Source organism: Mobula birostris, chromosome 2 (assembly GCF_030028105.1).
Source record: "Mobula birostris isolate sMobBir1 chromosome 2, sMobBir1.hap1, whole genome shotgun sequence".
In the NCBI taxonomy this organism is placed as follows: Eukaryota; Metazoa; Chordata; class Chondrichthyes; order Myliobatiformes; family Myliobatidae; genus Mobula; species Mobula birostris.
In genome coordinates, this window is record NC_092371.1 from 198,004,038 (window position 1) to 198,019,577 (window position 15,540).

A 15,540-nucleotide genomic window follows, 5' to 3' on the forward strand; every position below is an offset into this window, starting at 1 on the left:
CAAATATTTCCTTCAGCTGAATAAGGGGAATTTATTTTGACTTAATCCATCGCAAGTGCAGCTTTCTGGACAACATCCTATTTCTGGGAAATGTCAGAATCTAAACCAGACAGACTACTTCCAATAACATATTTCTCAATCACGAATATATAACACTACTCAGACTATTTGCAGCCTCAGGTCATGTGCTGCTGAAACTCAGATTTATTCCTCTTACATTTGGATCTAACTATTCCACTTCTCTCTTGGCCAGCTTTGAATTTTCTATTTGAATGAGATGATGTCCCAAAACTCTGTCACCTTCACTTTAGCTTTCTTCATTTATCATTCACTTATTTTATCCACATTTGTTGATCTGATCACAGTTCAGAGTCTCATCCTGTGTGTGCCATCTTTTTTTTCTAAAGGAGGACTGAACCTTTGATTGCAACACATATAACCTGTTCTAGATATTTCCAGTCTTCTAACCCTGTGATTAAATATATTTAATTCTTGACTCAACAGGTGCAAGTTAGTGGTGATAAAATGGTAAATACATTAAGAACTTAGTGCAGAATTGTTTAAAATACTCCAAACCTTGCATCTAACTCCAAACCTTCACAATCTCTTTCTTACTTATGCATCTGAATTAAAATTGACTCTAAGTTTTGCCAACCGCGTAATACAAAACATCGAGTCTACTCTTTTCCATAGATGCTGCCTGACCTGCTGAGTTCCTCCAGCATTTTGTGTGTGTGTGTGTTGCTTGGACTTCCAGCATCTGTAGGTTTTCTCTTGTTTGTCACTTAATATACTGTACATTTTCATTACACAGTCTGCAGTGAAATGTTTTATCACAAATAATGCCTCTCTATAAAGTAACATTTTTCAATGGTGAGCTATCAAATGGAACATTCTTACTTTGCACACAATCGTAACCGAACAAGATCTTTATAAATAACTGGCTTATTTTCCGAGAGAATATAAATTCATCAAGCCTGCTTTCCAATACACTGGTTGACAGTGCTTTGCAATAAATAAACTAAAACTGACAACAATTCAATTTTGTTCCATTAACTCAAGCAAAAATACTCTAAGGGAAATCTGAGGCTGTTTTCAGCAGCAGACTGGGCAACAGTAATCTGGATCAATCATAGTTATGTACTTACAGCAAAGCATGATGCACTTTCTTTTCCTGCCTGCTGCAATCATTGAAAATAAACTCATCCATGGCATTCTGAATGAGGCTAGATTAACTTGGAATTTCCAGGGAATTGAGTTGGATCAGCCACATCTCTCAAATCTGTCTGTGCTTTTCTCAATCTCTTTCTGTAAAAATCAAAGTAATTATGTTTCCTCATTCTTGGCTCCTCTTGTGAACACATCTCTATCGGTGGCTTAGTTATATCACTCTCTATTCTCTCAGTTTCTTTGGGGTGGGGAGGATTGCAGAAGAATTCAGGGGGTGGTGTAGGTGCTGTTGACAGTTGCAACTACTGAGAGTTCTTATGAGTGTGATGGAGGCCTGTTAGGAACACTTGAGGACTATAGAAGACAACATTAGCTTTTGTTGGCGCGTGGCCAAGTGGTTAAAGCTAGTGATCTGAAGGTCACTAGTTCGAGCCTCAGCTGAGGCAGTATTCTGTGTCCTTGAGCAAGGCACTTAACCACATACTGCTCTGCAACGACACTGGTCCCAAGCTGTATAGGTCCTAGTGTCCTTCCCTTGGACAACATTGGTGGCGTGGAGAGGGGAATCTTGCATCATGGGCAACTGCCGGTCTTCCATACAACCTTGTCCGGGCCTGCACCCTGGAAACCTTCCAACGCGCAAATCCATGCTCTTACGAGATTAATGAATGCCTATATATTAGCTTTTTGAAAGGCCTAGATAGAGTGGACGTGCAGAGGATGTTTCCAATAGTGAGAGAGTCTAGGACCAGAGGGCACAGCCTCAGACTAGAGGTCATCCTCTTATAACAAAGGAGGAATTTTTTCAGCCAGAAGATGATAAATCTGTGGAATTCATTGCCACAGATGGCTGTGGAGGCCAAGTAATTGGGTATTTTTAAAATGGAGTTTGATAGGTTCTTGGTTGGTGAAGGTATCAAAGGTTACAATAGAAGACAGTAGAATGGGTATGAGATCGATAATAAATCAGCCATTATGGAATGGCAGAGCAGACTCGATGGGCTCAATAGCCCAATTCTTGTGATCTATAGTAGTCAACCTTACCGTTTTTAAAATGCAATTTAACCATGATTTGCAATGTGTTCTGCATTCTGCTTATGTACCACTTAAAATCTATTTTTCAGTATTAAAGCAAAATAATGACTTTTAGATTGATTAAATACATAAAACAAAAATTGTCTGTACCTTGATTTTTTAATATTGCATTTTCAAACAGATTTTCAAGAACCCTTACCTCCTTATTCTGTTTTTTTTCCACTTTTTCTCTTTCAGTCCAGATGAAGAGTCTCAACCCAGAAACATCAACCCCCATTTCCCTCTACAGATGCTACCTGACCTGCTGAATTCTACCTGTAGCTCAGTTTTTTTTTTGTTTGCATCACACACTTAAGCATTATTTGCTTAAGTAGCACGTTTTGTATCTTGAGTATATTGATTTTTATTCTTTTACATTAATTTTTGAATAACAAAGAGAAGGGGTGAATTGCTAGAAGAACAATACCATTGCTTTGGCACTTAGCAGGTTTATGACATGCAAGGTGATCATGACTGATTATGGTGACTTTATTATTAGGCATTGAGGACTAAAAAGTCAGAAACTTGCACAAATGAAATTATTAACGCAGTTCTTTTCAGACTGATAATTTGGATATTATTATTTTAATCACATTCTTTTTCTATCTCTCTGTTGATTTTCATATCTCTGTGTGTGAAATTAACCTTTGTCAATTTAAAACTCAGATTCTAAGAATAAAGTGTCTCTTTTACAATGTTAATGCATTTGGTATTTAGTGCTTAAGAATCCTGATTTAAGAAGATGAATAATTATCTGTTCAAATGTTATTCCAGGCCTTTTCAGGGACAATGGGGAAACAGAACAGCAAGCTTGCCCCTGAGGTGATGGAAGATTTGGTGAAGAACACAGAATTTAATGAACATGAACTCAAACAATGGTACAAAGGATTTCTTAAAGACTGTCCTAGTGGTAGGCTGAACCTGGATGAATTCCAGCAACTGTATGTAAAGGTATTTTAATTAATTAATTTTGTTCATTATTCTGAGAGCTAAAAAGAACTAACTTGTAATTTTTAAAATCAGTGTTATTATCTGTAAAACTGGCGAATATGTTTCAGTTGATTACTTTGTACAGCTATTCATAACTCTTGTTTAATAGTATCAGTAGTCTTACAGTACTTATAAATCAAATTGCCTGTTCCTATTAATAGTTAATTGAACTGATGCATTTAAAAGAAGAATTTTGTTTTCTTTACTACAAAAATTTCTACTTCAAGCAAAAATCTGCCTTTTGCTGCCATGGTGCCGTGAAACAATTGGGAAATATTGGTTAAAGATTGTAAATGCTGTCCTTTTCCAACCAAATCATTGCAGGTTTAGGACTTTAATAGACAGTGCCTTTGTAATTGTTGATTTACTTAAAATTAATTTGATTCTTATTCCAAGAAATGCTGCAATAGTATTATGGTTTCATTGCTATTGAAGTAGATTACATAACCACAGATACTAAATTATGCTTTAATTAACTGGGTCTAGGAACAAAACATGTTTGTACTTTCTGTAGGGTATGAAAATTTGAGCTTTGAAATCATACTGTTTAAACTGTAGTAGAAGTATGATATGCTGGATTGAAATTGCAATTACAGGAAACCGGTTTAAGTGGTACAGTTCAGATTTGACATGTTGTTACCACGAAAGAGTTGTAGTTTTGCAGAAAGGTTCAATAGTTCAAATTAACCATGGCTAACATAAAAGCCAAAGAGAGGGCAAAAATAGAGCAAAAATTGGTGGGAAATTAGGGAATTAGCAAGCTTTTAAATACCAGCAGAAGGAAACTAAAAAGGTCATTAAGAAGGTAAAGATGGAATGCAAAAGTATGCTAACCAATAATATTAACGAGGATACCAAATGTTTCTTCAGATACATAAAATGTAAAAGATAGGCTAGAGTGGAAATCAGACCACTGGAAAACTATGCTGAAGAGGTAGTAATGGGGGAAGAAGAAAATGACAGACAAACTGAATAAATACTTTACATTAGTCTTCACTGTAGAAGACACTAGCAGTATGGTGGAAGTTCCAGATTTCAGGGAGCATGAAGTGTGTGAAGTTACCATAACTAGAAAGAAGATTCTTGGGAAACTGAAAAATCTGATGGTAGGCAAGTCACCTGGACCAGATGGTGTACACCCCAGATTTCTGAAAGAGGTGGGTCAAGAGATTGTGAAGGCATTAGTAGTGATCTTTCAAGATCACTAGATGCGGAAATCGTTTCGGAAGACTGGAAAAACACAAATGTCACTCCACTCTTCAAGAAGCAAAAGAGGCAGAAGAAAGGAAACTATAGACCAGTTAGTCTAACCTTAGTGGCTGGGAAGATGTTGGAGCCAATTGTTAAGGATGTGGTTTTTTGGGGTACTTGGAGGCACATGGTAAAATAGGCTGTAGTCAGCATAGTTTCCTGATGGGAAAATGTTACCTGACAAATATGTTGGAATTTTTTACAAGAAATAACAAGCAGAATAAACAAAGGAGAATCAGTTGATGTTGTGTACTTGGATTTTCCAAAGGCCTTTGTCAAGGTGCCACAAATGAGGCTGCTTAATAAGGTACATGGTATTACAGGAAAGATACTTGCATGGATAAAGCAGTGGCTGATGGGGAGGAGGCAAAGAGTGGGAATAAAGGGAGCCTTTTCTAGCTGGCTGCCAGTGACTAGTGGTGTTCCACAGGGATTTGTGTTGGAACCGGTTCCTTCTACGTTATATGTCAATGATTTGGATGATGGAATTGATAGCTTTGTTGCAAAGTTTGCTGAAGATACAAAGATAGGTGGGGGCCAGGGGGTTTTGAGGAAATAAGGAGGCTACAGAAGGACTTGGATAAGGAGAATGGCAAAGAAATGGCAGATGGAATACGGTGTTAGGAAGTGTATGGTCATGCATGTTGGTAGAAGAAATGAAAGAGTTGACTATTTTCTAAGGGTAGGAAAAATACAAAAACTGAGATGCAAAGGGACTTGGGAGTCCTTGTACAGGATTCCGTAAAGATTCATTTGCAGGTTGAGTGTGTGGTGAGGAAGGGAAATGCGATTGTTAGCGTTCATTTCAAGAGGACTAGAATATAAAAGCAAGGGTGTAGTGTTGAGACTTTATAAAGCACTGGTGAGGCTTCACTTGGACTATTGTATGCTGTTTTGAGCCCCTTATCTTAGGGAGGATGTGCTGAAATTGGAGCGGGTTCAAAGGAGGTTCAAGAGCATGATTCCAGGATTAAATGGCTTGTCATATGATGAGTGTTTTATGGTTCTGGGCCCGTATTCACTGAAATTTAGAAGAATGAGGGGGGATCTAATTTAAACTGATCGAATGGTGAAAGGCTTTGATGGAGTGGATGTGGAGAGGATGTTTCCACCAAGACCAGAGGGCAGATCCTCAAAATAGAGGGAAGCCCTTGTAGAACAGAGATGAGGAGAAGTTTATTTAAGCAGAGAATGGTGAATCTGTAGAATTTTTTGCCATAAGCAGCAGTGGAGGCCAAGACTTTATGAATATTTAAGGGCAGAGGTTGATAGATTCTTGATTGGTCAGGGCATGAAAGGATATGGGGGAAGGCAGGAGATTAGGGCTGAGAAGAAAATTGGATTAGCCATAATGAAAAGGTGGAGCAGACTCAATGGGCCAAATGGCCTAATTTTGTTCCTATAGTATACAACCTGAAATCTTGCTCTTCGCACGCATCCACAAAATGGGGGGGGGGGGGGACCCAAAGAATGAATGACAGAAATGTCAGAAACTCAAGCCCTCCCCCCACGCACAAACAGCAGCAAAAGCATCAACCCTCCCACTCCCCCCCCCACTGCATGTTGTGGTTTCTCTTATTCCAGATGAGATGGTTTATAGAATAATATGAATAATTCTATTGACCTACAGAAAGCTGTAAAATTGTAAACATTTTTTTCCTATATCTGGCACTGTGGTAGCAAGAAACTCCACTTTTAAGATTATTACAGAGATAATTGAAGAAATATTTCAGCAAGTTAGATAATTGTTTTGGAAAGTTGAAACATTATTCAACAGGAGATTGAGTGGATTTGTCTTTGAGTGACTAGTGTAAAGAAAGGTACTGACACTGAAGTTTCACTGGAAAAATGCCGTCATCTTATTGTAACAATCTGTTATTTGTTATGATATCTGTGTATTTGTAGCCAGAGGCTTGGAATGCTGGAATATAATGCAAGAAGTGTAGAAACCCTGGTTAACATTACATAATAGTAGTATGATTGTCCTATAGAGTTCTAGAAAAATACAGCACAGAAATTGGCCCTTCAGCCCATCTAGTCCATTTAAACTGCCTACTCTCATTGACCAGCACCTGGATTATAGCTCTCCATAACTCTACCACCCATGTACCTATCCAAATTTCTCTTAAACATTGAAATCAAGCTCACATGCACCACTTACACTGGCTGTTCATTTCACACTCTCACAATCCTCCGAGTGAAGAAGTTTTCCCCCTCATCTTCCCCTTAAACTTTTCACCTTTCACCCCTAACCCATAACCTCTAGTAGTCCCAATCAACCTCAGCTGAAAAAGCCTGCTTGCATTTACCCTGCCTATACCCCTCATCATTTTGTATACGTCTATCAAATCTCCCCTCGACCTTCTGCATTTGAAGGAATAAAGTCGTAACCCAGTCACTCTTCCCTTATAACTCACATCCTACAGTCCCAGTAACATAAATTCTGTCTGTACTCTGTCAAACACATTTACATCTTTAGCTGACAAAAACTGCACACAGTACTCCAAATTAGGCCTCAATAACGTCTTGTACAATTTCAGCATTACATCCCATCTCCTGTACTCGTAATTTGATTTTTGAAGGCCAAAGGGTCAAAAGCTTTCTTTAGGACCCTATCCACTATTTTCAGTGAATTATGGACCTGTATTCCCAGATACCTTTGTTCTACCATGCTCCCCAGTGCCCGAGCGTTCACAGCGTAAGACCTACCCTGGCTGATTCTACCAACTGTGACACCTTGCACTTGTCTGCATTAAATTCCATCTGCCATTTTTCAACCCATTTTTCCACCCGTTTTTCCAGCTGGTCTTGGTCCCATCACAAGCTCTGATGGTCTTCCTGGCTGTCCACCACACCCACAATCATGGATCATTAATTATAGATGACAAACAACAATGGACCTAGCGGCAATCCTTGCAGCATTCTGCTAGTCACAGGGCTTCAGTTAGAGAGGCAACCATCTACTACCGCTCTCCGGCTTCTCTCTCAAAGCCAATGTCTAATCCAAATTTACTATCTCATCTTGAATGCCGAGCAACCAAACCTTCTTGCCCAACTTTCCGTGCAGGATCTTGCCAAATGCCTTGCTGAAGTCCATGTAGACAACATAGACTGCCTTGCCTTCATCATCTTTCCTGGTAACTTCTTCAAAAAAAAACTCTAAGGTTGGTTAGAGACTACCTACCACATACAAAGCCATGCTGACTATCCCTAATCAGTCAATATCTATCCAAATACTCATATAACCAGTCCCTTAGAATACCTTTAAATAACTTCACTTCCTTAAACAGCACAACAACTTTGACTGTCTTCCAATCCTCTGGTATCTCTCCTGTTGCTAAGGATGATTTAAATATCTCTGCTAGTGCCCCTGCAATTTCTTCATTTACCTCCTACAGAGTCTGAGGGAACACCTTGTCAGGACTCAAATTTGCCTCAAGTAAATCTCCATCGGTAATCTGTATAGGGTCCCTGAACTCGCCATTGTTTTGCCCCACTTTGTATCCGTCTCCTGAGTAAATATAGATGCAAGTACATTTGCAAATTTCCTTGCTCTTTCATGTTCATCTGTGAAATCATGGCCTATGCATCTCAACTCATTTTTCCATCATCCTATATCAAAACTAATGAGCCATAAGCCAGCTTGCTGCAAAAGTGCTGCATGTCTATGAAAATTTTAGCGATTTTTATATTCATATGCTAGATAATGACATATCCACAATCTTCTGGGGGAACAGTGTTCCAAACTTCCACGATCGTATGTGGAGGAGAAATACACTTCCTAATTTTGTTTCTGCACGCATTCGTTCTAAATTGAAATCTTCCCCTGGTTGTTTTGTCAGATTAGTGTAGTGGAGGGATAGGAAGGTATGAAGACGGAATGGTGTGCCTTTGTTGGTAAAGAATGGCATCAAATCAGTAGAAAGATGTGACATGGGATTGGAAGATGTTGAATCCTTGTGGGTTGAGTTAAAAAACTGCAAGGGTAAAATAACCCTGATGGCAGTTATATACAGGCCTCCCAACAGTAGCTGAGAGGTGGACCACAGATTACAGTGGAAAATAGAAAAGGTGTATCAAAAGGGCAATGTTATGATAGTCATGCAAGATTTCAACATGCAGGTCAATTGGAAAGATCGGGTTACTAATGGATCTCAGAGTGAATTTGCTGAATGCCTAAAGGATGGCTTTTTAGAGCAGTTTGCCGTTGAGCCTACTAGGGGATCAGCTATACTGGATTGGGTGTTACGTAATGAACAGGTGGTGATTAGGGAGCTTAAGGTTAAAAAAAAAATCCTTAGGAGGCAATGATCATAATATGATTGAGCTCAACTTGAAATTTGACAGGGAGAAAGTAAAGTCTGACATAGTAGTATTTCAGTGGAGTGAAGGAAATTACAGGGGTATGAGAGAGGAGTTGGCCAAAGTAAATTGGAAGGAAGTGCTGGCAGGATGATAGCAGAACAGCATGGCTGAGTTTCTGGGGAAGAAAATGAGGAAGATGTATTCCAAAAACAAAGAAATACTCAAATAGCAAAATAGTACAACCGTGGCTGAGAAGGGATGTCAAAGCTAATGCAAAAACAAAAGAGAGGGCATACTACAAAGCAAAACTTTGTGAGAAGATAGAAGATTGGGAAGCTTTTAAAAACCTACAGAGAGCAACTAGAAGAATCATTAGGAGAGAAAAGATGAAATGTGAAAGCAAGCTAGCAAACAACATCAAAATGGATAGTAAAAGCATTTTCAAGTATGTTTTTTAAAAAAAAAAAAAAAAAAAAATAGAGAGATGAGAGTGGATATAGGACCGTTAGAAAATGAGGCTGGAGAAATAATAACAGGGGACATGGAGATGACAGATGAGCTAAATAAATATTTTGCATCAGTGTGCACTGTGGAATACATCAGCAGTGTGTCAGATGTGGTAGTGTGTGAAGGAAGATTTAGTGAGTACTGTTACAAGGGAGAAGGTGCTCAAAAAGCTGACCAACGTAATTCACCCGGAACAAATGAACTGGACCCTAGGGTTCTGAAAGAGGTAGCGGTAGAGATCGTGGAGGCATTAGAAATAATGTTTCAAAAATCATTGAACTCTGGCATGGTGCCTGAAGGCTGGAAAGTTGCAAATATCACACCAATATTTCAGAAAGAAGGGAGGCAAGAGAAAGGAAATTATAGACCAGTTAGCCTGACCTCAGTGGTTGGGAAGATGTTGGAGTCAGTTGTTAAGGATGAAGTTATGGAGTACTTGATGACAAGATTGGACAACATCAGAATGGTTTCCTTGAGGGGAAATCTGTTGGAATTCTTTGAGGCGATTACAAGTAAAATAGATAAAGGAATTCAGTGGATATTGTATATTTGGACTTTCAGAAGGCTTTTGACAAGGTGCCACACATGCGGTTGCTTGCCAAGTTAAGAGCCTGTGGTATTACAGGAAAGTTACTAACATGCATACTACAGCATAGGCTGATTGGTAGGTGGAAATAAAAGGATCCTTGTCTGGTTGGCTGCCAGCAACTCTAGTGGTGTTCTGCTGAGGTAGGTATTGGGACTTTTTTTATTGTGTATATCTGTGATTTTGTTGACAGATAGTTTGTTGCCAAGTTTGCAGATGATACAAAGATTGGTGGAGGGGCAGGTAGTGTCAAGGAAACAGGTAGGCTGCAGAAGGACTTAGACAGGTTAGGAAAATGGGCAAGAAAATGACAAATGAAATGCAGTGTTGCAAAATGCAGAGTCTTGTACTTAGAAATAAATAGGTGTTCTGCACAGGGACTCCAAAGTCCATTTGCATCTCAGATTTTGGATTTTCTACTCGTTTAGAAAATTAGGCTGCACATTTAACTTACAAGGTTAACTTACAGGTAGAGTCGGTGGTGAGGAAGGCAAATGCAGTGTTAGCATTCATTTCAAGAGGTCTTGAATACAAGAGCAGTGATGTGATGCTGAGGCTTTATAAGGCACTGGTGAGGCCTCGCCTAGAGTATTGTGAACAGTTTGGGGCTCCTCATCTGAGCAAAGAGGAGGTTCACAAGGATGATTCCAGGAATGAAAGGGTTATCATACGAGGAACGTTTGATAGCTCTGGGTCTGTACTCACTGGAATTTAGAAGGATGATGGGGGATCTCATTGAAACCTTTCAAATGTTGAAAGGCAGAATAGATGTGGAAAGGATGTTTCCCATGGTGGGGGACTCTAGGACAGGAGGGCACATTCTCAGGACAGAGAGGCGTCCATTTTAAACAGAAATGCAGAGATATTTCTTTAGCCAGAGGTGGTAAATTTGTGGAATTTGTTACCACAGGCAGCAGTGGAGGCCAGGTTGTTGGGTGTATTTAAGGCAGGGCTTGATAGGTTCTTGATTGGACATGCTATCAAAGGCTACGGAGAGAAGAGGGGGTGGGGAGAGAGGGAAAAAGGATCAGTCATGATTGAATGGCGGAGCAGAATTGATGGGCCAAATGGCCTTTTTCTGTTCCTATGTCTTAATGTCTTATCTGGATTGACCTGTTCAAACTACTTTCAGTTAAAAAAAACTTGGTAAAATCATTTACTGCTTTCCTTAGAATGTTATGAAATCTTGCAGTGAAATGGTGTCTTTGGATATCTGAAGTAATCCTTTAATCAATTAAGTAATTTTGACATAGGATTGTTGTAATATAAAGTATTAGTACATTGTTGTGAATAAAATGGTGCTTGCCCTGAGCATAGTAAAATTCCAATAAGTGCAATGTAATGAATAATAGATATTCTCCTTAAAGTAATTTTGATATCTATGATCAAATATTGAGCAAGAGACCAAGAGTAACTCCCTGCTATTTACAGTGTTGCCATGGGATCTATTGTTTGACATCTCTTCTGAAAGCTGGTACAGTACCTCAAATCATATTTCAGCATTGTTTTAGACCTGTGGATTGTCAGCCTAGATTTTCGAGTTCCAAGTTTCTGGAATAGGATTTCACTTCTCAAACATCTGACTCAGGTGCTACTAACCTAATGCTTGTTGGCACAAGTCAAGTTTGTTCAGTTAGTACTGATAACTTAACACTGAGTTAGATCTTGCAGTGGTCCTAATCTATTTTTCTTTGGTTCGGTTCAGTTTGTCTGAGTCTAGTGAAATGCTTTTGTGTTTTTTTTTCCCTCTTTGTTAAGAGGGCAATATAACAGCAAATTAATTTCATTTTATTTAAATTACCTATTTTTTTGCTGACCTTTAATAATAGTTTTGAAATATAATACTCATTGCTGGTATTGTAGCTAGAATAGGAGGAGCATTTGTCTTGTGCTATACAGAATTCAATACTGTATCAAGAAAATCAGTAGAAATGGTCTAGCTCTGAGTAGGAAAACAGAAATCTGAAACTGCAGAAGTTAACCACTGATGAGTTGTGTTGGAGCCGTTTACCAAAATTACATGGACAGAGTGTGGATGGGAAAGTGTGATGTTAAATTAGGATGTGCAAAATAGAAGATAACATTTGACGGAAGCTGCAAGCTGCAGAATTTGGAGTGTAAAATTTGTAAATGTGAAGGAAGGGAGATCGCTTGGCAAGGTATGTTGTGGCAATGTGTTTCAAATGAGTTGCACAGGAAGATTGCATTTCTTTATACTGCAACCTATACATGGTTGGTAGCTATTAACCTCTTGAACATGAATATCTGGAAAGGTAAGATGTGTGAGCAAAAAAAAAATTGTGAATTGTTTGAATCAAATGAATTGCATGAGTTTAAGAATTAGCTATTGGGAAGTGAAATTTGATAGACTGAGTCAGACAGCCAAATTTAGTTAATCACTTTTTAAATTGAAATAGAAAACTGTTTTCAGAATGTCAGAGAGGTTATATTATTTGAAATTGTCAGGGAAAAGTTTTCACTTTATGAAAGGCATCTCAGCAGACTTCTCTTTTACAAAAGCCTCGTTAACCATACTTTATACAGTTGTACTTGCACAATGAGAAATTGCTGCTGGGTGGACTTATTTAGAGTGTAAATGCTCTTGGATTTTTATGCTTGTAAAATCAATATTATTTATCCTGTGGTGGTAAGTGACCCACTTCTTTACTCTCCAAAATCACCCCACCATCAAAAAAATCAGAGTGTCATGAAATGCTCGCCACTTGCCTGAATCAGTAGTGTTTTGACTGTACTCAAGATGTTTCCCATCATCTGAAACATGGCAACCCACGTGACTGGTACCTCATCCACAAACATTTACAACCCCAATTAAAGTATTAAGGCTAATCACAAACAAGAGAAAATCTGCAGATGCTAGAAATCCAAGCAACACACACAAAATGCTGGAGGAACTCAGAGGGCCAGGCCACATCTAAGGAAAAGAGTACAGTCGACATTTCGGGCCAAGACCCTTCATGAAGACACTACTAAGATCAATCAGTCTCATGGTAACTAGGGATAACCAGTCAGTGCTGGCCTTGTCAATGCATCCACATTCCTGAAATGATTTGTATGTAAGTTTTTCCTATTTTTCCTGTTAATTGCACAGGGGTTTGTTTTCAGGAATATTCATGTTTGTCCTTTGTGACCTTGGTGGGCAACTGAGTAATATTGTGCAATTAAATTTATTTTATCTTCTGGCAAAGCTATAGTTACCAATTAGGAGAGTTGCTCAAGAAGATTCCCAGAGCCAAATTAAATCCGGGAATCTTATTTAATATGACATTAAGTGTTCACTCATTGGGAAATTGCAGCTTTTCAAAACACAAAGATAGTTTTTCATTTCTTGCGTAGGAAGAAAACTAGTAGTTGTGAATCTGGTTTCTGCTATACACCCATCTGTTTATTCTCCCACCCACACTCACATCAAATGTGTTTATTACCCCTTCACTTGAGAAATCATCTCTGAGACATTTCTTATTGGGTAGAAGTGATTTTGACAAGAAGGTGCTTAATTGTTTGGATAATGAAGCAGTTCACTAATAAATTTGTCTCATTATACAAAATGTAACCAATGAGATTGTTTCTTGTAGGTTCATACATTTGAATGTACTTCCGTTAGATCATGCAAAATGATGATTCATTTTCACAGGAGCCCAAGTCTGGCAGGGTTATAATATATATTCTCAAATATGATATTCAGAATTTAACATTGTATTAAAGCTGTTAAAAGACTTGATTAACTTACAATTTTCTCCTGATAAGATATTCTTTGGTAGCTGTTCATAATCTTAAAACTTGATGTACAATGACTTGTGTTCTGAGTAAGAGAATTCATTTGCATCTGAAGGCTGTTTATTTAAATTGGATAACTGGTGCTCAATTAATTAGTGCAGAAAATTAACCCATGACAGTTCTTTATATTCCAGCCAGGATGATAAACTGGAGTTGCTTGTTGTTTCAGTGAATTTTGTTGCATGTAGCAACACATATTTATCAGCTGCTTCATCAGCAAGAAGTTTAGAATTGCGACAGCTATTGTAAGCCAGAATCAACCTGCATCTTTTAAAGGAAAGGTACATTGTGGTTGCAAGAACTGATTGCATTTTTGTTGTTAAATTAAACTTTGTGTTGTGAAAAGTAGCTGAGAAATCAGAATTAAGGAATTCTGCTAAAATCCTGCAGTAATGAGATTGGATTACAGGAGTGTTTTTAAATAAGTAATAACTAATACAGCAGCCATAATAAATGATTGGCAAGTAAATACTTGTTAGGCCAGTACTGCATGATGAATGTTTTATGTAACTTGCATTCTCTTTTATAATTCTCTACGAATCACCATGCAAATTTTGTGTAAAATTGGAACATAAATTATAATGCTTTGCATATTTAGGAATGTGAAATACAGACACAAAACAGGTATTTTCATGTTTTGTATAATATCAGAAGCGACTCCAATCCATGAGCCAAGGGAACTCCCTTACCCGTTCTGTAATTAAGAAAGCACAGAAAGGTGAAAAGGTGTTTACTATGAGTGACAATAGCTGAACAAATTTGTCACTGGCTGCTGTGGTTGAAAAGACAAATGAATGTCCCTGCCAAAATTACACATTATCCTTTTTGCTTTTTTTGTATTTATTCAATTTAATTTTGAAGCAGACGGGATGTGTTTCATTATGTAACCAGTTTATGAGAGGATGCAAATAGGAAATATATTGATCAGAAAAGAGGTAAACAAGATAATTAAAAAGTGAAGGAAAATTAAATTATCAAAAGAAAAAGCATCCTGCAGATGAATCCTGAAAATAGCATTTCTCCTGAATAAACTTATTGGCCTTAAGCAAGAAGATGTGAGCAGAGCCTGAGGGTTAGGGATTTAAAAGCCTTGTTATTGTTAATGCGGGAACTCAGTTAAATAAAACCATCCATTCTGCAAAACCTACCCTAGTTGATAGTGATAAACATTTTATGCAGGCACATCTGTGCTTTATACTTTGCCTCTGAAATTCATTCCATTGAATTTCCAAGGCGGATACCTTGAGATTTTTATTGTGTAAGAGCAATGGAAACTAGTATCTGGAAATGTCCCCCAGGGATATAACTTAAAATATCAAGGAACTTTTTGGTTGCATTTAGCTGGGTAATTTTCATATGACAAGTCCTGACATTTATTAAGCAGCTATATTTTAAATACTATATATTTTAAAAATATGTAACTTTAAAACTGGCATTTTTCCCTATTCCAGAGTATTCATCTACAGACATTACGATAATGGGTATTATGATTTAGATCCTGGTCCCACTTTCCACCAAAGATAATACTGTATTTTTTTAATACTGGATTTATTGCTTTTCATTTATCAGAGCATGAGAAAAATCTTCCAGCAAATGTCACAGAAGTTTTCTGATTTAGAAATATTTGGATAAATGAGAAACAACACATAACGACAGTTCACTAAAAAGACATTTCCTCTGAAAATACCCATCAGAAAATTGGGCATGTGCAGCTCACAATTTTTTTCATTCATTATCAGTTAGTTAAATTTGGGAGAACTACCTTATAGAAACATAGAAACATAGAAAATAGGTGCAGGAGTAGGCCATTCGGCCCTTCGAGCCTGCACCGCCATTTATTATGATCATGGCTGATCATCCAA

At 37.9% G+C, this 15,540-nt stretch overlaps 1 protein-coding gene across 1 annotated transcript in view; it reads left to right on the forward strand.

Moving 5' to 3' along the window:
* Positions 1 to 15,540, forward strand: part of LOC140193995 (visinin-like protein 1) — a 137,813-nt gene that overhangs the window by 72,399 nt on the left and 49,874 nt on the right. Inside the window, exon 2 of the mRNA XM_072251283.1 lies at positions 3,019 to 3,195. Within this exon, the coding sequence (XP_072107384.1) occupies positions 3,034 to 3,195 (162 nt within the window). The 5' untranslated portion in view covers positions 3,019 to 3,033. The remainder of the gene's footprint in view (positions 1 to 3,018; positions 3,196 to 15,540) is intronic.